The sequence below is a fragment of the Procambarus clarkii genome, chromosome 23, assembly GCF_040958095.1.
Source record: "Procambarus clarkii isolate CNS0578487 chromosome 23, FALCON_Pclarkii_2.0, whole genome shotgun sequence".
NCBI lineage: Eukaryota > Metazoa > Arthropoda > Malacostraca > Decapoda > Cambaridae > Procambarus > Procambarus clarkii.
The window spans coordinates 32,049,422-32,073,418 of NC_091172.1; the positions used below are offsets into that span (position 1 = coordinate 32,049,422).

The 23,997-nt window shown below is 46.0% G+C and overlaps 3 protein-coding genes across 3 annotated transcripts in view; 1 reads left to right on the top strand and 2 right to left on the bottom strand.

Moving 5' to 3' along the window:
- LOC123763973 (uncharacterized) overlaps window positions 1-23,997 on the bottom strand; it is a 298,070-nt gene that overhangs the window by 251,379 nt on the left and 22,694 nt on the right. The window lies entirely within an intron of this gene.
- Window positions 463-5,774, bottom strand: LOC138367803 (collagen alpha-2(I) chain-like). The gene is made up of 2 exons (XM_069329774.1): window positions 4,067-5,774; window positions 463-1,730 (listed from the first exon to the last, which is right to left on the bottom strand). The coding sequence occupies exons 1-2, from the start codon at window positions 5,772-5,774 to the stop codon at window positions 463-465; spliced, it is 2,976 nt and encodes a 991-aa protein (XP_069185875.1).
- LOC138367804 (serum response factor-binding protein 1-like) lies at window positions 22,701-23,069 on the top strand. The gene has a single exon (XM_069329776.1). It carries the CDS (start codon window positions 22,701-22,703, stop codon window positions 23,067-23,069), a length of 369 nt encoding a protein of 122 aa, XP_069185877.1.

Consider the following 23,997-nt stretch of genomic DNA (forward strand, 5'->3'; position numbering starts at 1 on the left):
TGTGGGCCTGCGGGCCGCTCCAAGCAACAGCCTGGTGGACCAAACTCTCACAAGTCAAGCCTGGCCTCGGGCCGGGCTTGGGGAGTAGAAGAACTCCCAGAACCCCATCAAGTAGTTATCAAGTAGAACATCTCAAACGTTCCACTCCATCCCAAGAACAACAAGGAAGGATTTATAGGGACAAGGAAGGCTTTATAGGACACTAGAAATGATCGAGCTGAAGCCGAGAGAATCACATAAAATTCAAGATAGGCAAAGACAGCAAAACGCTATAAGTGAAATAGAGAGGAACCCGAAATACTTTTTCTCGTATCCAAAAACAAGAACAAAAACTGCATCCAGCATTGGGCCCTTGCACAGGAATGATGGAACTTTCACAGGTGACAACAAAGAAATGAGAGAAATACTGAGGCTTCAGTACGATTCTGTTTTCAGTGAAGTCCTGACCATGTTGAAGATCCATCATCCAAAGGAATTCTTCATGAATGTGACATCAACATGGAACCACATATCCGATGTCACCCTAACACCACTGGACTTTGACGAAGCCATAGACAGCATGACCATGTATTCTGCACCAGGCCCAGACTCATCACCCCTGTGACCATTATGACCACTGTGACCATTATGACCATTATGACCACTGTGACCATTATGACCACTGTGACCATTATGACCACTGTGACCATTATGACCACTGTGACCATTATGACCACTGTGACCATTATGACCACTGTGACCATTATGACCACTGTGACCATTATGACCACTGTGACCACTGTGACCATTATGACCACTGTGACCACTGTGACCATTATGACCACTGTGACCATTATGACCACTGTGACCATTATGACCATTATGACCACTGTGACCATTATGACCACTGTGACCACTGTGACCATTATGACCACTGTGACCATTATGACCACTGTGACCATTATGACCACTGTGACCACTGTGACCATTATGACCACTGTGACCATTATGACCACTGTGACCACTGTGACCATTATGACCACTGTGACCATTATGACCACTGTGACCACTGTGACCATTATGACCACTGTGACCATTATGACCATTATGACCATTATGACCACTGTGACCATTATGACCACTGTGACCATTATGACCATTATGACCACTGTGACCATTATGACCACTGTGACCATTATGACCATTATGACCACTGTGACCATTATGACCATTATGACCATTATGACCACTGTGACCATTATGACCACTGTGACCATTATGACCACTGTGACCATTATGACCACTGTGACCATTATGACCACTGTGACCATTATGACCACTGTGACCATTATGACCACTGTGACCATTATGACCACTATGACCATTATGACCATTGTGACCACTGTGACCATTATGACCACTGTGACCACTGTGACCATTATGACCACTGTGACCATTATGACCACTGTGACCATTATGACCATTATGACCATTGTGACCACTGTGACCATTATGACCATTATGACCACTGTGACCATTATGACCATTATGACCACTGTGACCATTATGACCACTGTGACCACTGTGACCATTATGACCACTGTGACCATTATGACCACTGTGACCATTATGACCACTGTGACCATTATGACCACTGTGACCACTGTGACCATTATGACCACTGTGACCATAATGACCACTGTGACCATTATGACCACTGTGACCACTGTGACCATTGTGACCATGTAACACTGTAAAAGTGTTTGAGTTAGTTTATTTAAAATATATATAGAATATGAGTCACAGACAGGGATTTGGAGAGGCGCCAGTTGTCGGCCTGAGATCTCACACCTCAAAGCGTTAATGACCTCAAGTGACCTGAGGTCAGATCATGCGAATTTCACCTTGCTTCTACTAATCTCTTAGTTGGAGCCTGGTAGCCTTCAAACTTGCCGACGTTTAAGGAGTGGCTTGGTAGAGTGCCGGAGGCTATCTATTTGTGGGCGGAGTTAGCTACTAGGTTCCCCAATATAAACTCGGAGAGCTATCGAGCATGAAGCATTAAGAGAAGGAACAGCAGACGAGCCAGGAGAGCAGAGAAGACGTCCCTAGCAGGGAGGCTGTCGGCCGGCAGGGGCGAGACAGTCTCTGTCAAGCTACAGACCCACCCCCCTCTCTATTCAACTTAGACTCAGTCCTCGGTGAGTGAACAGTAAGGTGACTTGGTCGTGTTTACATATGTTGTGTGATGATCAGGGGCAGTCAGTTGTAGTGCTCTCAGATTCTTGGAGGATGACTCACTTTGAATATTAATCGTTAACATTTTAATTGGATTGCTTAAGTTATGATACTTATCATGAAAAACATAATTGTTGAATTTATTATTTAAATGGTCTTTCACTGTGTTCCCTAGAGAGTTGAGTTGAGGTGAGAAAGCCTCGGTGGTTACTAGATTCAAGATATTAATGAGTACATGTTTGGAGTTGATACATGGTGTGGGAACCGACCTGTGAGATTTATATTTATTTAATTTATATGAATTTATATTTACGTTAATTTATATACTTCGATAGCAATTTGTATAATGATAAGTGGACTGTATTTCTGCAATAATCTCACAAATCGATCCTCTACACATTAGGGGGGGTTTATTAGTTTATATATATGCAGCCAATCATACTACAGTAACTACATACATTGAAAAGGTTCCTTATCTTATAGTACAGCAGGTTAGTCCACCAGGTATAACTAGGGTGTAGACACCAAATTATCCTCTTTGAGGTAGCTTCCATATCACCCAGTAACTGGTGCACAAAATCTTCCTCCTCGTCTTGACCTGTCAAAAGGGCACTAGCTGTAAAGCCAGATACCTATATATGACAAGTTATATCAGAGAAAATACTGTACATGGAACATTGAAGACCTGGCTTAATTACCTTTAGTTTGAGGCGATTTCGCGTTCTAACCGGATAACCCTACCCAATGACATTAATGGCCACTAATGATAGATAATGGGTTTCGGAAAGAACACTTAACTTGAATTTGTAGACAGCGTGTTGATAATGGTACACCTTTAGTTTCCATAACACTACGTCCAAGTAAATTTAACAGGAGCCGAATTTGCTCCCGTGTGAGCCTCTGGTCTAGTATAAACAATGGCTGCCCTCCTTCCTCCCTCTGACGCCTGGCTTACATTGTCCACATGTCAGAAAGTGATAGAAGGGTCACATTTACTCTACTTTAATATTGATAATTAAGTTAATTTATATAAGATGTTTTTATGATGGTAAAGTCCAAAGACTAATGTATTTAAGAATAATTCCCACCATAATAGGTGGAGAATATAATAGTATGTGGTGATGATATCCCGTTTTCTATAGACGGTAATTCCACTACAAGTTACGTTTTCTATGGGTAACTTGTTTATACAACACAGCTATTATCTGTATGATATTATTATTAAATGGTGTCGGATTTTCCGACACATGGTACAGAGGGAACAGATTAATAATGACCTCTTGATAACATCTCTTGAGAATTTTGTGATACAGACAAGTTCCATTCCTTGTCTTGTATGTGATGATCTAGAATGGATGGTGGCAGCATTTCTTCTTCTATTATCTACTCTTCTACCTCTACTATCTACTCTTCTACTTCTACCTATCTACACCTCTCCCTCCACCCCTCCCTAAACTCTCACTTTCAACTAATGACCCTCCTCGCTCCTCCCACCTCTCTCCCTCTCACCCCAAACCCTCACTAATTACTTCACTATTCATTTCTTTCCTCTCGTTTTCTCTTATACGTTTGTGGCAATGATTATGTATTCTGGAGTTCTCTCTAGAGTTTCGGGTAACTGATCAAGTGACGGCGCCTTGTAGTCTTAGCACCTAGGTAGTCAAATACCTAGGTTACAAGGTGTTGAACGAGAGAGGTTGCCTTAGGAACTCTGGAGGGTGCTCTAGAATAGTTAGCTAACTGGGGACGGGATAACGGACTAGAGAGAGCTGTTTCCCCCGGCCTCGTTAGTTAACTGGGGGGTGGAATAATGGACAAGATAGAGCTATTTCCCCCACCCCCCCGTTACAACCACTGTGACCATTATGACCACTGTGACCATTATGACCATTATGACCACTGTGACCATTATGACCACTGTGACCATTATGACCACTGTGACCATTATGACCACTGTGACCATTATGACCATTATGACCACTGTGACCATTATGACCACTGTGACCATTATGACCACTGTGACCATTATGACCACTGTGACCATTATGACCACTGTGACCACTGTGACCATTATGACCACTGTGACCATTATGACCACTGTGACCATTATGACCACTGTGACCATTATGACCACTGTGACCATTATGACCACTGTGACCACTGTGACCACTGTGACCATTGTGACCACTGTGACCATTATGACCACTGTGACCATTATGACCACTGTGACCATTATGACCACTGTGACCACTGTGACCACTGTGACCATTGTGACCACTGTGACCATTATGACCATTATGACCACTGTGACCATTATGACCACTGTGACCATTATGACCATTATGACCACTGTGACCACTGTGACCACTGTGACCATTATGACCACTGTGACCATTATGACCACTGTGACCATTATGACCATTATGACCATTATGACCACTGTGACCATTGTGACCATTATGACCACTGTGACCATTGTGACCACTGTGACCATTATGACCACTGTGACCATTATGACCACTGTGACCACTGTGACCATTATGACCACTGTGACCATTATGACCACTGTGACCACTGTGACCATTATGACCATTATGACCACTGTGACCATTATGACCACTGTGACCATTATGACCACTGTGACCATAATGACCACTGTGACCATTATGACCATTATGACCACTGTGACCATTATGACCATTATGACCACTGTGACCATTATGACCATTATGACCACTGTGACCCCTGTGACCATTATGACCACTGTGACCATTATGACCACTGTGACCATTATGACCACTGTGACCATTATGACCATTATGACCATTATGACCACTGTGACCATTATGACCACTGTGACCACTGTGACCATTATGACCACTGTGACCACTGTGACCATTATGACCACTGTGACCATTATGACCACTGTGACCATTATGACCACTGTGACCATTATGACCACTGTGACCATTATGACCATTATGACCACTGTGACCATTATGACCATTATGACCACTGTGACCATTATGACCACTGTGACCACTGTGACCATTATGACCATTATGACCACTGTGACCATTATGACCACTGTGACCATTATGACCACTGTGACCATTATGACCACTGTGACCACTGTGACCATTATGACCATTATGACCACTGTGACCATTATGACCACTGTGACCATTATGACCACTGTGACCATTATGACCATTATGACCACTGTGGCCATTATGACCACTGTGACCACTGTGACCATTATGACCACTGTGACCACTGTGACCATTATGACCATTATGACCACTGTGACCATTATGACCATTATGACCATTATGACCACTGTGACCATTATGACCACTGTGACCACTGTGACCATTATGACCATTATGACCACTGTGAACATTATGACCACTGTGACCACTGTGACCATTATGACCACTGTGACCATTATGACCACCTCCCCTCCCCCCATCAGTTATCCTGCTCGCATTACACTTACAGTTAATAATATTCGACGCTGAACTTGCCGTCGATCGAATCCCTCTAGATATATTCATGAATCAAGAGCCAGTGACATGTGAGCGGTATTGATGATGGTGTGTATTGTGAGGCATGCCCTCGAGCATGGTGTGTATTGTGAGGCATGCCCTCGAGCATGGTGTGTATTGTGAGGCATGCCCTCGAGCAGAGTCTAGCATAAAGAGGCACAAGGCTTCTTGCCTAACATTCGCCTTATACTCATGAAGCGTTAAATTGGCGCAAGCAGGAGTGGCGTGTTTTCAGTTATTGCTATACTGGATCATGATAATACCCGACTACTTACCTAATAGGTCACATTTTTAACGGAATCTATCCGTTAAAAAAACGAAGTTTTGGTAAAAATTAAAGTATTAAAGTACAGTAAAGTTAACATTTTCAGTCTCGATGTGTTAGGTGGGTTGCTCTTTTTTTTTGGGGGGGGGGGGGGAGTAAAGAGGAAGGAGAGGCATGGGTGAAGGGAAGTATAGAAGTGGGAAATACAGTGAGAGGTATGAAAGCAGGCGGGCTGTCCGCCTTGCTGACAAGGGTTGCTTGGGTTTGTATGTTTCTCGTTACAAAAACAGTTGTATTTTTGATGGTATGACGAACAGAGAGACGGGGCTGTATTTGTGCTTGTATTTGTCACACCTGTTGTAAGCTACGCATCAACTAAACCCACATGTTGCCTGCACATGTGGTTGTTCCTCCTGTGTACCGTTGTAGCTGCGATATCCCTGAGGGTCTCCCATTATAAGTGAACTTGGTCCTTCTGATGTGACGAGGAGCTACGAACCCTGGCACCTGACCCACTTGCGTGCGTATGTCCCTATCTGCCTTGTGTCCAACACCATCACTTGTATCACCATATTACCCCCCCCCCCTCTACCACACCGCCACCATCACCACCACCCCACCACCACCTCCACCCCCACCAGCAACCACCCCACCACCACCCATACCAACACCTCCGCTTCGTCTCACCTTTCAAGAATTATTGATCTTATCGTTCTTCAGACGGCTCTCTACCGCTGAAGCAGAGTTGCTTCCTGCCTTACCAGAAGCACCAGCCTCCACAGGTGTCGTATTGACACCTGTATTGAAGCACCAGCCTCCACAGCTGTTGCACTTCTTCGTCTACATGTTTCACGTTCTGCAGGTGCTCAGTGTGGTTCTGCTTGTGTAATATTGACTTCTGTCCCAGTGTCAAACATTTACGTCAACCCAGAACAAAGATCCCTGCGGCCAGCACACCTGCGCCGGGAGCAACTCTAAGGATGCTTTATATAAACAACCTGCCCTTCTGCTGGGAAATACTCACAGGTTGTACCCCTAAAAGCGTCGAGATGTCAAGGACAACGCAAGTCCCACCGCTTTCCCAACTTCTCACCTGTAGTTCCTCAGACGCAATGATCACTTCTGGAATTAAACACCCTCACTGCAGGTGTTCCAACAGTTGCACATGTTACGAGGTTCATGACCCCGCCTTTCCTATCTCTCTCGACAGAACTCCCCCCCCCCCTCCCTCCCCATGAAAGACGAGTATCCGTCACACTGAGCGCCCACGCAGACACTTCATTCATACCGTCCTTTACAAAAAAAAAAAAGCTTACCACCCTGGAGTTATGTATAAGCACAGCTACAATAACTTGTAATCAGCTGTGTTCTTCTGTAGGGGAAAGAATACATAGAATCGGCACTAATCCAGCCCTCTAGCGGTCGACATAGTCAACTTGTTGAGAGGAGCAACAGTACGAGGCTACACTGACCCAGGTGTGGTCCCTGTAACACGAGCCAGTGTTAGCGAGGCCCGCCACCACACTACTCCTCCGCCCGCCCAAACAAACCATAAGTTTTTTTTTAATCCAACACTGGCCAAATGCTCTTTAATCCGGCCATCAAACATCTTTATGAATGAGATACACTTCACACATGATTTGCAAATAATTACGCTCGAATTTTTCTCCAAACATGCAACCCGTCCTCACCAGGTACGTGCAAATGACCTGCTAAGGATGTGCGACAGGTTTGCCTTAAACCAGCAAATAGTAGAACCAACTAGGAAGGAGAACACGCTGGACCTCATTTTCATCAATAGTGATAAATTGATCAGGAACATAATGATTACAAAAACCTGTTACTCAGATCACAAGTTAATTGAAGTTCTGACAAGCATGGGGAATAGACCTTCAAAACCAGTCCCGATTCCCGGTGGAGGAAATTTCAGCAAATTCAACTTCAATAATAAACAGATAAACTGGGAGCAAATAAACCAAGACTTCACAGAAATAAACTGGGAAGAACAGCTAGAAAATGTAAACCTGAACCAGTGCCTGGAAAAAATAAGCTCAGTAGCACTAGAAATATGTTCAAACCGTCTGATATATGATTTGATGTTGGTAAATCCATGAAAAATTCATTTGGGTCATCAGTCTTCAGTGTGTTTAGTGGCTCGCTGAAAACAGAGTCGTACTGATTCCTCAGTAACTCACTCATTTCTTTGTTGTCATCTGTGAAAGTTCCATCTCCCTTTTGCAGGGGCCCGATACTAGATTTGTTTTTTTTTCTCTTGATTTTGCATAGGAGAAAAAATATTTCAGATTTCTCTCTATTTTACTGATGGCCTTTTGCTCTCTTTGCCTCTCCTGGGTTTTGTATGATTCTTGTAGCTTGAGTTCAATTGTTTCTATTTCTCTTCTTAACCTTCTTCGCCGTTCTTGAGATAGGGTGCGACTCTCAAGTTGTTCCGCGATTCTTTTTGTTCGCCTATAGAGAGAACGACGTTCCCTGAAAGGTGGTCTTTTTCAAGAAACAATTCGATAAGTTCTAGCCAGAAAATGCCGGACCAACCGGGCTGTAGAGGATATGTCTCTCCAAGTAACAGCCTGTTGGACCAAGCTCTCACAAGTCAAGACTAGTGGACCCGGGCCAGAATCAGGGTGAACAATTCCCCCCCCCCCTCCCCTCCTCCAGGTAAGGTCCAGGAGAAAGTGGGTGAGGTGAACGCGCGGGTGACCTTGAGTGTCAGGTGGGCAGCTGCGCCTCTCCTTCACTCGCTGCTCGTCACTAACTGCCGGCCCACCACCTAATTATTTCCTCCCCCACTCAGGTCTAATTGAGAGTCAATTCTTCAGGTGTAGCAGAGGGCGGAGGAGTGTTGCAGGGGATGCAGTGTACTTTGGTACTGTGTGAATTAGTGGAAGGTATTTTGGTACGGTCTTTGTTGTTCACTCAACTGGATTATTCCTCAGTAATCTATGGCCAGACTATGCACCCGCGTGAAGAATTTCCCTCACGTTAAGTGTAAAGTCTGAGTATACCTGGAGAGTGTTTCGGGAGTTCTTCTACTTCCCGAGCCCGGCCTCGACGTGTGATAACTTTGTCCAACAGGCTGTTGCTTGGAGCGGCCCGCACGCCCACATATCCACCACAACCTGCTTGATCCGGGACTTCTTGCAAGAACCTGTCCAAGTGCCTCTTGAATACATTCACCGTCGTTTCGGCAATATTTCTCATGCTTGCTGGGAGGGGATTGAACAATCGTGGACCCCCTGATATTAAGATAGTGTTCTCTGATTGTGCCAATGACACCTCTACTCCTCATTGGTACTATTCTGCATTTCCTTCCGTATCTTTCACTCCAATAAGTTGTTATTCTACTATGGAAATTTGGGACCTGGCCCTCAAGTATCTTCCATGTATATATTATTTGATACATTTCTCGTCTCCTTTCCAGAAAGTACATTTGGAGAACTTTGAGATGGTCCCAATAATTTAGACGTATTATCGTTTCTATGCGTGTCGTATCTGTTCTCTGTATACCCTCTAATTCAGAGATCTCTCCTGCTCTGAAAGTGAGTTTCGAGCAATGCTCGACGGGACAGCACCAGTGATTTATATAGTATTAGCATTGCTGTGGGTCTCTGGATTTGAATGTTCTCATTTTCGATCCTATAATTTTCCTGGCCGCCGCTATATTTGCTTGGTTATGTTCACAAAATGTCAGATCTTCAGACATCATAATTCCCAGATCTTTTACATGTTGCTTTCCTTCTATGAGTAGGTCTGATTGTGTCCTGTACCCCGTGTTTTGTTTAAGTTCCTCGTTTCCATCATACCTCAGTATCTAGAACTTATCACCGTTAAACATCATGTTATCTTCAGTTGCCCAATCGATGACTTTATTCATATATGCCTGTAGTTTTTCAGTGTCTTCTATAGTGTCAATTTTCATGCTGATTTTTGTATCATCTGCAACGGCTGACTCGAAACTGTGACTAGTATTTTTGTCTATATCAAAGATAAGAATGAGAAATAGCAGCGGTGCAAGGACTGTGCCCGGGGGTACAGAGTTTTCCACTGCACTTGGGCATAATCTTACTTGATTGACAGTCACTCTCTACATTCTGTTTAACAGAAAGTTGAAAATCCAACGTTCCACTTTTTCCGTTATTCCTATTGATCTCATTTTATTGGGTATCACTCCGTAGTCACATTTGTCGAACGCCTTTGCAAAATCTGTTTATACGACATCTGCATTTTGATTTTCTTCTAGGGCTTCTGTGATTCTGTCATAGTGGTTGAGTAACTGTGACAGACAGGATTTTCCCGCTCTAAATCCATGTTGTCATGTGTTGTGAAGTTCATTATTTTCCATAAAACTGAAAATTTGGTTCCTAATCACTCTTTCAAAAACTTTTATTATGTGTGATGTTAATGCAACTGGTCTATATTTTTTTGCCAAAGCTTTACTACTCCCTTTGTGCAGAGGAGCTATATCTACAGATTTAAGTGCTGCTGGTATCTCCCCTGTATCCAGGCTCTTTCTCCATATTACGCTGAGTGGTCTCGCTACTGGTACTTTACATTTCTTTATGAATATTGAATTCCACAAGTCAGGCCTAGGGGCTGAGTGCATGGGCATGTTGTCAATTTTTCTTTCAAAGTCTTTTGAGTTCGTGTTAAAGTCCGTTACATTATCTACAGCTTCGATGTCATTCATAAAGAAGCTGTCTGGATTTTCTTTCTTTCTTTCTTCTTTCTTTTGTGTTGTTTATTGGTGTGCTAAACATAACCTCATACTGGCTTCTTAGAATTTCACTAATTTCTTTGTTGTCCTCTGTGTACGTACCTTCGGTTGCAATTAAAGGTCTAATACTGGTAGAGGTTTTTTATTTTGATTTTGCATATGTGAAAACTATATTTTGGAATTTTTCTTTAGCACTTGTATAGCTTTTTGTTCCAATTCCATTTCATCACTCGCATGATCGCTTAAGCGTCTGCTCTATTTCATTTCTCCCTGTTTAGGTTTATTTTCCTTGCTCGTGATAATCGTGTCTGTTTAAGTCTGAATGCATCACCTGAGCTAACAATAAGCTGGACTTTACATCAATGGGTGTGTGATCCTGTGTGTCGGTAGCAGTGAAGTGTATGTTGTTGATCTAAGCAATTCGACGGGCACGGGGGAGCATGGGACCAGCATTGAACCCCGCAAAGGACCCGCCGTAGTGGGTCCTTTTCCGTATCGCATGAGCTGGAACTTATCTTCGTTAAACACCAAATTATTTTCTGTAGCCCATAGAAAGACCTGATTTACATCTGACTGGAGGTTTGCCGTGTCCTCTATGTTGCCTACTCTCATGAAAATCCTAGTGTCATCTGCAAAGGATGATACAGTGCTATAGGTTGTGTCCTTGTCTATGTCCGATATGAGGATGAGAAAAAGTACTGGAGCAAGCACAGTACCCTGGGGGACTGAGCTCTTCACGGTTGATGGACCGGATTTGATTTTGTTGACTATTACACATTGGGTTCTATTAGTCAGGAAATTGTAGATCCATCTGCCTATTTTTCCGGTAATTCCTTTTGAACGCATTTTATGTGCAATAACACCATAGTCACATTTGTCGAAGGCTTTTGTGAAATCTGTGTAAATTACATCAGAGTTTTGTTTGTCTTCCATAGCATCTAATGCCATGTCATAGTGGTCCAGCAACTGCGACAGGCAAGAGCGCCCTGTTCTGAAACCATGTTGTCCGGGGTTATGGAGATGATGTGATTCCATGTATTTTGTGATCTTACTTCTTAGCACTCTCTCAAAGATTTTTATGATGTGTGATTTTAATGCTATCAGTCCGTATTTTTTTTGCCTCTGCCTTATTTCCTCCTTTATGGAGTGGTGCTATCTCTGCTGTTTTTAGTATGTCAGGGATAACGCCAGTAATTAGGATTTGTCCATAAAGAATGTGAAGGGCCTGCGATAGTGGTTTTTAACAGTTCTTGATGAATATGGAGTTCCACTGAGTTGTACTGATTTCTCAGGATTTCGCTCATTTCTTTGTTGTCATCTATGAAAGTTCCATCTCCCTTTCGCAGGGACCCGATACTAGATGTGGTTTTTTTTATCTTGATTTTGCATAGGAGAAAAAATATTTCGGATTTCTCTCTATTTCACTTATTATTATTATTATTATTAACATCTTTATTGACAAAATTAATTACAATTTTGCCTAATCTGAGGATTTCGATTAAGTCATATTAAAGAGAGGATAATGCTGGTATTCACTGTCACGCAGGACAGAGGGTCATACATAAGACAATAGGTCTAAACTGTAGGCTGAAGCACATATATATCATGGTTACAATCAATGTTTTAATGTATGGATATGTGAAAACAACTTTCTATTGTGCACTGCCACACAAGGACAGGGATGGGTTTATAAGTGATGCAGCTTAGAAGTAATATAAATAAAAATTGTGCAAATTTTGCACAATTTTGTGCAAAATTTTGGATAAATTGTTAGGATGTCGTCCAGAACACCTGAGTCAATAAAATAGTTACACAGTTGGTGGTACAAGAGGCCAGGAGGTCTAAAATTCTTTACGGTTTCACATTCAACAATATAGTGTTGTAGTGAATGCATTAAAGGTTTATCACAGAGTTTACAATCTGAGTATTCTGGTAGTGGCTCAGCCTCACTAACCTGCCAGATGTGTCTATAGCCAAGGCGAATTCGCACAATGACTACATCACATTGCCTGGTCCGGTTACTGTGCTGACCATACAAATACCTATTATTACAAAACTTGTCATAACTTTTAATACTGCAGCTTTCAGGTTTCAGTGATGGGCTTTTGCTCTCTTTGCATCTCCTGGGTTTTGTATGATTCCTGTACCTTTAGTTCAATTGTTTCTATTTCTCTACCTAACCTTCGCCGTTCTTGATATAAGGTGCGACTCTCAAGTTGTTCCGAGATTCGTTATCATCGCCTATAGAGGGAACGACGTTCCCATTCCAATTCGCATCTCTTCCTCTTTTTTCTTAGAGGTATGCGGTTTGAACATATTTCTAGTGCTACTGAGCATATTTTTTCCAGGCACTGGTTCAGGTTTGCATTTTCTAGCTGTTCTTCCCAGCTTATTTCTGTGAAGTCTTGGTTTATTTGCTCCCAGTTTATCTGTTTATTATTGAAGTTGAATTTGCTGAAATCTCCTCCACCGGGAATCTGGACTGGTTTTGAAGGTCAATTCCCCATGCTTGTCAGAACTTCAATTAAACTGTGATCTGAGTAACAGGTATTTGTAATCATTATGTTCCTGATCAACTCATCATTATTGGTTAAAATGAGGTTCCGCGTGTTCTCCTTCCTAGTTGGTTCTACTATTTGTTGGTTTAAGGCAAACCTGTCGCACATCCGTAGCAGGTCATTTGCATGTGCCTGTTCATTTAGGCTACTTCCTGGTATTCTTTCTGATATAACTGTATTAGCCAGGATCTTCCATTTCAGGTGCCGTAGGTTGAAGTCCCCAAGTGGACCTCTGATGTTTATACAGTGTTCTCTGATTGTGCCTATGGCACCTCTGCTCTTCACTGGTTCTATTCTGCATTTTCTTCCATATCGTTCACTCCAGTACGTTGTTACTGGGGTGGACGACGCACTGCCCCCCCCCCCAGCGTCAGTAACGGGGTGGACGACGAACTACGCACCACATACACGATCAATGACCAGGGGGAGATGGGAGTGTCCCCCCCCCACTCGTGCCACCCTCGGGGTAAAGGTGACGGAGGCGAGGCAGGAGGCGAGGGCAGGAGACTGGAAGTAGGGCAAGTTAAGGGAGGTGCAGGAGGTAAGGGGAGCGGGTATACATGACGCAGGGCAAATGCCTTCGACACGTGAAATGTGTTTTTCAATGTGACAAATTCGACAAAAACGGGGAAATGATAGGGGGGGGGGGAGTAGTTGAAGGTAGGAGAGGTTACCTTGAGGTGGTTCTGAGGATCAATACCCCGCCCCCCCTGCCTCCGAGGCCCGGTCTCTGACTAGGCCTCAGGGTTGGTGGTGTTTCACCAGACTGTTGGGCGCCACTGCTTCCAGTCTGACGGAAGAATCACAACCCAGCTCATCATGTAACCTTAACAGGCTTTTATCACGTTCCATTTTGAACTTTAGAGTGGAAGAGTTGGAGGGAGGACAAAAGATAGGGTAGAGGGGAGGTGGAGTAGAGGGGAGGTGGAGAAGAGGGGAGGTGGAGTAGAGGGGAGGAGGAGAAGAGGGGAGGAGGAGAAGAGGGGAGGTGGAGAAGAGGGGAGGAGGAGTAGAGGGGAGATGGAGCAGTGCCAAGTGAGACCCAGACGACAACAAAACATCCTAACACTGAGCTGCTAATCTGTAGGTACTCCCCCACTATCCATCCCACCGTCCCCCTCCTCCCCCGCACTCCACCCCACCTTCCCTACCCTCCTTGCCACCCATCCCCCAGTAACGGGCGGGGGATGGGTGGACGTCGAACTACGTCGCCCTCCTTGCCACCCACCCCCACCTCCCATCCCCTCCTAGCCACCACTCCCCCACCCCTTCTACACTCCCCATACCTTCCCCACCCATCACCCCCACTCCCCTCTCATCCCAGAATATCAACAACGAACGGTACGGCCAGGGGGTCACACGGTACGGCCAGGGGTCACACGGTACAGCCAGGGGTCACACGGTACAGCCAGGGGTCACACGGTACAGCCAGGGGTCACACGGTACAGCCAGGGGTTACACGGTACAGCCAGGGGTCACACGGTACAGCCAGGGGTCACACAGTACAGCCAGGGGTCACACAGTACAGCCAGGGGTCACACAGTACAGCCAGGGGGTCACACGGTATGGCCAGGGGTCACACGGTACGGCCAGGGGTCACACGGTACTGCCAGGGGTCACACGGTACAGCCAGGGGTCACACGGTACGACCAGGGGTCACACGGTACAGCCAGGGGTCACACAGTACAGCCAGGGGTCACACGGTACAGCCAGGGGTCACACGGTACAGCCAGGGATCACACGGTACAGCCAGGGGTCACACGGTACAGCCAGGGGTCACACAGTACAGCCAGGGGTCACACGGTACAGCCAGGGGTCACACAGTACACCCAGGGGTCACACGGTACAGCCAGGGGTCACACGGTACAGCCAGGGGTCACACGGTACAGCCAGGGGTCACACAGTACAGCCAGGGGTCACACAGTACAGCCAGGGGTCACACAGTACAGCCAGGGGTCACACAGTACAGCCAGGGGTCACACAGTACAGCCAGGGGTCACACGGTACAGCCAAGGGTCACACAGTACAGCCAGGGGTCACACGGTACAGCCAGGGGTCACACAGTACAGCCAGGGGTCACACGGTACAGCCAGGGGTCACACGGTACAGCCAGGGGTCACACAGTACAGCCAGGGGTCACACGGTACAGCCAGGGGTCACACGATACATGCAGGTTACCTTGCGATGATTTCAAGGCTCAACGTCCCCGCGGCCCGGTCTCCGACCAGGCCTCGTGGTTGCTGGACAGGTCAACCAGGCTGTTGGATGCAGCTGCTCGCAGCCTTTCTTGAGCACTGTGAGGGGTCGGCCAGTTATGCCCCTTATGTGTAGTGGGGCATTATGTGTTATGCTCCCAAGCGTGTTGAACAGTCTCGGGCCTCTGATGTTGATAGAGTTCTCTCTCAGAGTACCTGTTGCACCTCTGCTTTTCAACGGGGGTATTCTGCACATCCTGCCATGCCTTCTGGTCTCATGTGATGTTATTTCTGGGTGCAGGTTTGGGACCAGCCCCTCTACTATTTTCCACGTATACATTATTATTTATCTCTCCCGCCTGCGCTCAAGAGAATAGAGGTTTAGGCATTTTAGTCGGTCCCAATAGTTTAGATGTTTTACTGAGTGGATTCTAGCAGTAAAGGCTCTCTGCACGCTCTCCAGGTCAGCAATTTCTCCAGCTTTGAAAGGGGCTGTCATTGTGCAGCAGTACTCCACTCTAGAGAGCACTAGCGTCTTGAAAAGTATCATCATCGGTACAGCATCTCTAGTGTGAAAAGTTCTTGTTATTCAACCTGTCATTTTTCTTGCAGTTGTGACGGCTACTTTATTGTGTTCTTTAAATATAAGGTCTTCCGACATGAGTACACCCAGATCCTTTACATTGGCTTTTCGTTCCATGTTATGATTTGACTGAGTTTTGTACGTGTTTTCTGCTTTTATATTTTCCTTTTTTTTCGTAGCGCATGAGCTGGAACTTATCTTCGTTAAACATCATATTATTTTCTGTAGCCCATAGAAAGACCTGATCTACATCTGATTGGAGGTTTGCCGTGTCCTCTATGTTGTCTACTCTCATGAAGATCCTAGTGCAAAATAAAAATACAGTGCTATGAGTTGTGTCCTTGTCTATGTCCGATATGAGGATGAGAAAAAGTACTGGAGCAAGCACAGTACCCTGGGGGACTGAGCTCCTCACGGTTGATAGACCGGATGTGAATTTTGTTGACTATTACACATTGGGTTCTATTAGTCAGGAAATTGTAGATCCATATCTGCTTTTTTCCTTTAATTCCTTTTGAACGCATTTTATGTGCAATAACACCATGGTCACATTTGTCAAAGACATTTGCGAAATCTGTCTAAATTACATCAGCGTTTTGTTTGTCTTCCATGGCATCTAATGCCATATCATAGTGGTCCAGCAACTGCGACAGGCAAGAGCGCTCTGTTCTGAAACCATGTTGTCCGGGGTTATGGAGATGCTGTGATTCCATGTATTTTGTGATCTTACTTCTTAGCACTCTCACAAAGATTTTTATGATGTGTGATGTTAATGCAATCGGTCTGTATTTTTTTGTCTCTGCCTTATTTCCTCCTTTATGGTGTGGTGTTATCTCTGCTGTTTTTAGTATGTCAGGGATAACGCCAGTATCTAGGCTTTGTCTCCACAGAATGTGAAGGGCCTGCGATAGTGGTTTTTTACAGTTCTTTATGGATATGGAGTTCCAGGAATCTGGGCCTGGTGCAGAGTGCATAGGCATACTGTTTATGGCTTCTTCAAAATCTAGTGGGGATAGGGTGACGTCTCATATATGATTTGATGTTAGTGTCATATCCATGAAAAATAAATTTCGGTTATCAGTCTTCAGTGTGTTTAATGGCTCGCTGAAAACAGAGTCGTACTGATTCCTCAGGATTTCGCTCATTTCTTTGTTGTCATCTGTGAAAGTCATCACCCTTTCGCAGGAGTCCGATACTAGATGGGGTTTTTAATTTGTATTTTGCATAAGTGAAAAAATATTTCGGATTTCTCTCTATTTCACTGATGGCCTTTTGCTCTCTTTGCCTCTCCTGGGTTCTGTATGATTCATGAAGCTTTAGTTCAATAGTTTCTATTTATCTACCTAACCTTCTTCGCCGTTCTTGAGATAGGGTGAGACTCTCAAGTTGTTCCGCGATTCGTTTTCTTCGCCTATATAGGGAACGACGTTCCCGTTCCAATATGCATTTATTCCTCTTTTTTTCTTAGGGGTATGCGGTTTGAACATATTTCTAGCGCTACTTAGCTTATTTTTTCCAGGCACTGGTTCAGGTTTGCATTTTCTAGCTGTTCTTCCCAGCTTTTTTCTGTGAAGTCTTGGTTTATTTGCTCCCAGTTTATCTGTTTATTATTTAAGTTGAATTTACTGAAATCTCCTCCACCGGGAATCGGGACTGGTTTTGAAGGTCTATTCCCTATGCTTGTCAGAACTTCAATTAAGTTGTGATCTGAGTAACAGGTATTTGTAATCATTATGTTCCTGATCAATTCATCATTATTAGTGAAAATGAGGTCCAGCGTGTTCTCCTTCCTAGTTGGTTCTATTATTTGCTGGTTTAAGGCTGACATCCGTAGTGCGAGAGTCGTGGTGCATTATATGCTGCACTCCACCGCGTATAGCATTATATAAATGGAACAATTATATCATGAATGGCAAGCGCGAGCAGACACGTGGCTGTGTTTTTGTTTACATTATTGGAGGATGGGGCGGCGCGCGCGTGTACTGTGACTTACGGTAACTACCGGGACTGGGGGTAGAAATAGCCTAAGCTACTCTATCGCTTTGAGATGTATTTCTTTCTTGTCTCAATAAACATACTTGATCTTGAACTACCGGGACGTTGGGGGGGGGGGTGTTGAGTGAGGGAGTCGTGGAGCAGCATTTTTTGCTTGGGGGGGGGGAGGGGATGGGGAGTACGAAGATGGAGCGGTACAGGTGATGGGAAAAAGTTTAGAAATGGGGAATACAGTACGAGTTATGATAGCAGGTGGGCTGTCCGCCTTGCTGACACGGTGTGTGTGTGTTGGAAACTGCCTCTCTTTCGTCAGGGAGCTGTACTCACCTAGTTGTATTTTCGGTAGTTGAGCTCTGGCTCATTGGTCCCGCCTCTCAACTGTTAATCAACTGGTGCACAGATTCCTGAGCCTACTGGGCTCTATTATATCTAAACTTGAAACTGTGTATGGAGTCAGCCTCCACCACATCACTGCCTAATGCATTCCATCTGTTAACTACTCTGACACTGAAAAAGTTCCTTCTAACGTCTCTGTGGCTCATGTGGGTACTCAGTTTCCACCTGTGTCCCCTTGTTCTGAAGGGAAACAAGGGGACTATGTGCCAAGAGTGCCTATTTGTTTCCTCCTCCGCCGGGGAACGAACCCGGAACCTCAGGACTACGAATCCGAAGTGCTGCCCACTCAGCTATCAGATCCCTTGTAACCCTGAGCAAGTTACGTTGACACAAGACTTACGGGTAAACTTTATGCGAATAGCTCCTTATAATCTTGTCGTCATAATTAATTTAAACAAGAGGGAAAGTGGACGGGGAAGGTGGAAGGAGAGAGAGAGAGCGAGAGAGATGGAGAGGAAAGCGCTGAAAAATACATAAGCAAAAAGAGAAATGGTCACGACGTACAAGATACTAAAAAGCGTATACGAGTTCAACAGAAATAACCAGTTTTATATGCAGAAAAACTGAGCAAGAGGGAGACATGTGTCGCTGGAAACACCTAAAGAGTCAGGGGAATGTGAGGAAGTCCACTGCAGTAGACTAATGAACGGGGGGAGTGCACCGCGGGCTTCCCTGACCAGGCCTCCTGGTTGGTGATCTGCTCAACCACACTGTTGAGACCGCTGCTCGCAGTCTGACAATCGTCCCAGTTGGCTGATATATGCCCAGAGGATTTGGAAGGTGGGTGTTTGATCTGGGAGTGTCCGACCCAGACACGGGCCAGGGTCGGCCCGGAGGTTCCAAGGAGTAAGCAGGTGGGGGGGCCCCCGGCAGGCCGGGATGCGGCCCATCATCCTCCTCACTCCCTGACGTCACCGTAACATCTATGATGTCACTAAGCTGCTGTAACATCACAGGAGCAGCTAGGATGTCACCAAGTCAGAACAAGGGGAAGGAAGTAGTTATGATTCCACAGGAACACCAACCACGTGCTCCTGTGGTTTAGCCAGGGACCCAGGCTTTATCTGGCGTCGACCAGAGTTGGTGGCCGCTGTTCGCAGTCTCATGTAGCAATCACAACCAGGTTGATCACGCACCTTTAAAAGGGATTTAACCCTCGACTCCCTTGAACATGGCTTAAAAATATGTTAGTGATGCCTACCTTAAGCTGATTTTTTTTTACCTTGACCTTGCGTTGAGGTGATTTCGGGGCTTAGCGACTCCGCGGCCCGGTCGTCGACCAGGCCTCCTGGTTGCTGGACTGATCAACCAGGCTGTTGGACGCGGCTGCTCACAGCCTGACGTATGAGTCACAGCCTGGTTGATCAAGTATCCTTTGGAGGTGCTTATCCAGTTCTCTCTTGAACACTGTGAGGGGTCGGCCAGTTATGTCCCTTATGTGTAGTGGAAGCGTGTTGAACAGTCTCGGGCCTCTGATGTTGATAGTTCTCTCTTGAACACTGTGAGGGGTCGGCCAGTTATGTCCCTTATGTGTAGTGGAAGCGTGTTGAACAGTCTCGGGCCTCTGATGTTGATAGTTCTCTCTTGAACACTGTGAGGGGTCGGCCAGTTATGTCCCTTATGTGTAGTGGAAGCGTGTTGAACAGTCTCGGGCCTCTGATGTTGATAGTTCTCTCTTGAACACTGTGAGGGGTCGGCCAGTTATGTCCCTTATGTGTAGTGGAAGCGTGTTGAACAGTCTCGGGCCTCTGATGTTGATAGTTCTCTCTTGAACACTGTGAGGGGTCGGCCAGTTATGTCCCTTATGTGTAGTGGAAGCGTGTTGAACAGTCTCGGGCCTCTGATGTTGATAGTTCTCTCTTGAACACTGTGAGGGGTCGGCCAGTTATGTCCCTTATGTGTAGTGGAAGCGTGTTGAACAGTCTCGGGCCTCTGATGTTGATAGTTCTCTCTTGAACACTGTGAGGGGTCGGCCAGTTATGTCCCTTATGTGTAGTGGAAGCGTGTTGAACAGTCTCGGGCCTCTGATGTTGATAGTTCTCTCTTGAACACTGTGAGGGGTCGGCCAGTTATGTCCCTTATGTGTAGTGGAAGCGTGTTGAACAGTCTCGGGCCTCTGATGTTGATAGTTCTCTCTTGAACACTGTGAGGGGTCGGCCAGTTATGTCCCTTATGTGTAGTGGAAGCGTGTTGAACAGTCTCGGGCCTCTGATGTTGATAGTTCTCTCTTGAACACTGTGAGGGGTCGGCCAGTTATGTCCCTTATGTGTAGTGGAAGCGTGTTGAACAGTCTCGGGCCTCTGATGTTGATAGTTCTCTCTTGAACACTGTGAGGGGTCGGCCAGTTATGTCCCTTATGTGTAGTGGAAGCGTGTTGAACAGTCTCGGGCCTCTGATGTTGATAGTTCTCTCTTGAACACTGTGAGGGGTCGGCCAGTTATGCCCCTTATGTGTAGTGGAAGCGTGTTGAACAGTCTCGGGCCTCTGATGTTGATAGTTCTCTCTTGAACACTGTGAGGGGTCGGCCAGTTATGTCCCTTATGTGTAGTGGAAGCGTGTTGAACAGTCTCGGGCCTCTGATGTTGATAGTTCTCTCTTGAACACTGTGAGGGGTCGGCCAGTTATGTCCCTTATGTGTAGTGGAAGCGTGTTGAACAGTCTCGGGCCTCTGATGTCGATAGAGTTCTCTCTCAGAGTACCTGTTGCACCTCTGCTCTTCAACGGGGGTATTCTGCACATCCTGCCATGTCTTCTGGTCTCATGTGGTGTTATTTATGTGTGCAGGTTTGGGACCAGCCCCTCTACTATTTTCCACGTGTAAATTATTGTGTATATCTCCCGCCTGCGCTCAGGAGAATACAGATTTAGGCTCCTTAGTCGGTCCCAATAGTTTAGATGTTTTACTGAGTGGATTCTAGCAGTAAAGGATCTCTCCTGCACGCTCTCCAGGTCAGCAATTTCTCCAGCTTTGAAAGGGGCTGTCATTGTGCAGCAGTACTCCACTCTAGAGAGCACAAGCGTTTTGAAAAGTATCATCATCGGTAAAGCATCTCTAGTGTGAAAAGTTCTTGTTATCCAACCTGTCATTTTTCTTGCAGTTGTGACGGCTACTTTATTGTGTTCTTTAAAGGTAAGGTCTTCCGACATAAGTACACCCAGATTCTTTACATTGCCTTTTCGTTCTATGTTATGATTTGCCTGAGTTTTGTACGTGGTTTCCGTTTTTATATTTTCATTTTTTCCTTAGCGCATGAGCTGGAACTTATCTTCGTTAAATAACATATTATTTTCTGTAGCCCATAGAAAGACCTGATTTACATCTGATTGGAGGTTTGCCGTGTCCTCTATGTTGCCTACTCTCATGAAGATCCTAGTGTCATCTGGAAAGGATGATACAGTGCTATAGGTTGTGTTCTTGTCTATGTCCGATATGAGGATGAGGAAAAGTACTGGAGCAAGCACAGTACCCTGGGGGACTGAGCTCTTCACGGTTGATGGACCGGATTTTATTTTTTTGACTATTACATATTGGGTTCTGTTAGTCAGGAAATTGTAGATCCATCTGCCTATTTTTCCGGTAATTCCTTTTGAACGCATTTTATGTGCAATAACACCATGGTCACATTTATCAAAAGCTTTTGCGAAATCTGTGTAAATTACATCAGCGTTTTGTTTGTCTTCCATAGCATCTAATGCCATATCATAGTGGTCCAGCAACTGCGACATGCAAGAGCGCACTGTTCTGAAACCATGTTGTCCGGGGTTATGGAGATGCTGTGATTCCATATATTTTGTGATCTTACTTCTTAGCACTCTCTCAAATATTTTTGAGTGTGCTCATAGCATCATTATATACCTACCATTAAACCATAGCATCATTATAACCTATTCTTAAATGGGGTTCCTCAGCTCATTCTCCCAGGGAAGCGAAGAATAAATTAGGGGACTTTATTGAGTGAATTTGTGCCGTAAAAGTTTTGTGTATGTCCTGCGGGTCAGTGTTATCTCCAACAGTAAATAGGGTTGTTATTGTGCCACAAGATTCTACACTAGATAGCAGTTACGTCTTGAAATAGTACCATCATTAGTTTGTTATCAGTGGCTTGAAGATTCTTGTTATCTAGCAAATATATGTTCATCCAGTTGTAAAGATAACGCCTTTGGCGTACAGATACTACTCACCTTGCGTATAGAGATGCCCTCACGTATAGATGCCTGACATAGAGATGCCTCACATAGAGTTGCCTCACATAGAGATGCCTCACATAAAGATGCCTCACATAGAGATGCCTCACGTAGAGATGCCTCACATGGAGATGCCTCACGTAGAGATGCCTCACATAGAGATGCCTCACATAGAGATGTCTCACATAGAGATGCCTCACATAGAGAAGCCTCACATAGAGATGCCTCACATAGAGAAGCCTCACATAGAGATGCCTCACATAGAGATGCCTCACATAGAGATGCCTCACATAGAGATGCCTCACACAGAGATGCTTCACTTAGAGATGCCTCACATAGAGATGCCTCACATAGATATGCCTCACATAGAGATGGCTCACGCCGAGGCAGAGTAGCAGGGAGCGCATGACGGGTTGACTGGAAATACCAAATGATGTTGCAACTCGGCCCCCTCTCCCTCTCTCCCCTTCCCTCCATGACTTGTACATGTGACAGATAATTCGCGTGGAGTGGGCGGCGAGTGGGGAGGGGGGGGGTAGTTCAGCTGGGTGGGTGGCGAGGGGGGGGTAGTTCAGCTGGATGGGTGGCGAGGGGGGGGGTAGTTCAGCTGGGTGGGTGGCGAGGGGGGGGGGGGTAGTTCAGCTGGGTGGGTGGCGAAGGGGGGGGTAGTTCAGCTGGGTGGGTGGCGAGGGGGGGGGTAGTTCAGCTGGGTGGGTGGCGAGGGGGGGGGGTAGTTCAGCTGGGTGGGTGGCGAGGGGGGGGTAGTTCAGCTGGGTGGGTGGCGAGGGGGGGGGGGGTAGTTCAGCTGGGTGGGTGGCGAGGGGGGGGTAGTTCAGCTGGGTGGGTGGCGAGGGGGGGGGGGTAGTTCAGCTGGGTGGGTGGCGAGGGGGGGGTAGTTCAGCTGGGTGGGTGGCGAGGGGGGGGTAGTTCAGCTGGGTGGGTGGCGAGGGGGGGGGTAGTTCAGCTGGGTGGGTGGCGAGGGGGGGGTAGTTCAGCTGGGTGGGTGGCGAGGGGGGGGGGGTAGTTCAGCTGGGTGGGTGGCGAGGGGGGGGTAGTTCAGCTGGGTGGGTGGCGAGGGGGGGGGGTAGTTCAGCTGGGTGGGTGGCGAGGGGGGGGGGGTAGTTCAGCTGGGTGGGTGGCGAGGGGGGGGGGGTAGTTCAGCTGGGTGGGTGGCGAGGGGGGGGGTAGTTCAGCTGGGTGGGTGGCGAGGGGGGGGGGGGTAGTTCAGCTGGGTGGGTGGCGAGGGGGGGGTAGTTCAGCTGGGTGGGTGGCGACTCTCAACATTGAATATACTGGTATAGGTTTCAGTGCGTCTGTGACCAT

Bases quoted from the DNA above. Each gene is read 5' to 3' on its own strand.
- LOC138367803 (XM_069329774.1), bottom strand. From the start codon at position 5,774: ATGAATATATCTAGAGGGATTCGATCGACGGCAAGTTCAGCGTCGAAT. The intron at 1,731-4,066 runs GTAACGGGGGGG...ACACTTTTACAG, and splicing joins TCATAATGGTCACAGTGGTT to TGTTACATGGTCACAATGGT.
- LOC138367804 (XM_069329776.1), top strand. From the start codon at position 22,701: ATGCCTGACATAGAGATGCCTCACATAGAGTTGCCTCACATAGAGATG.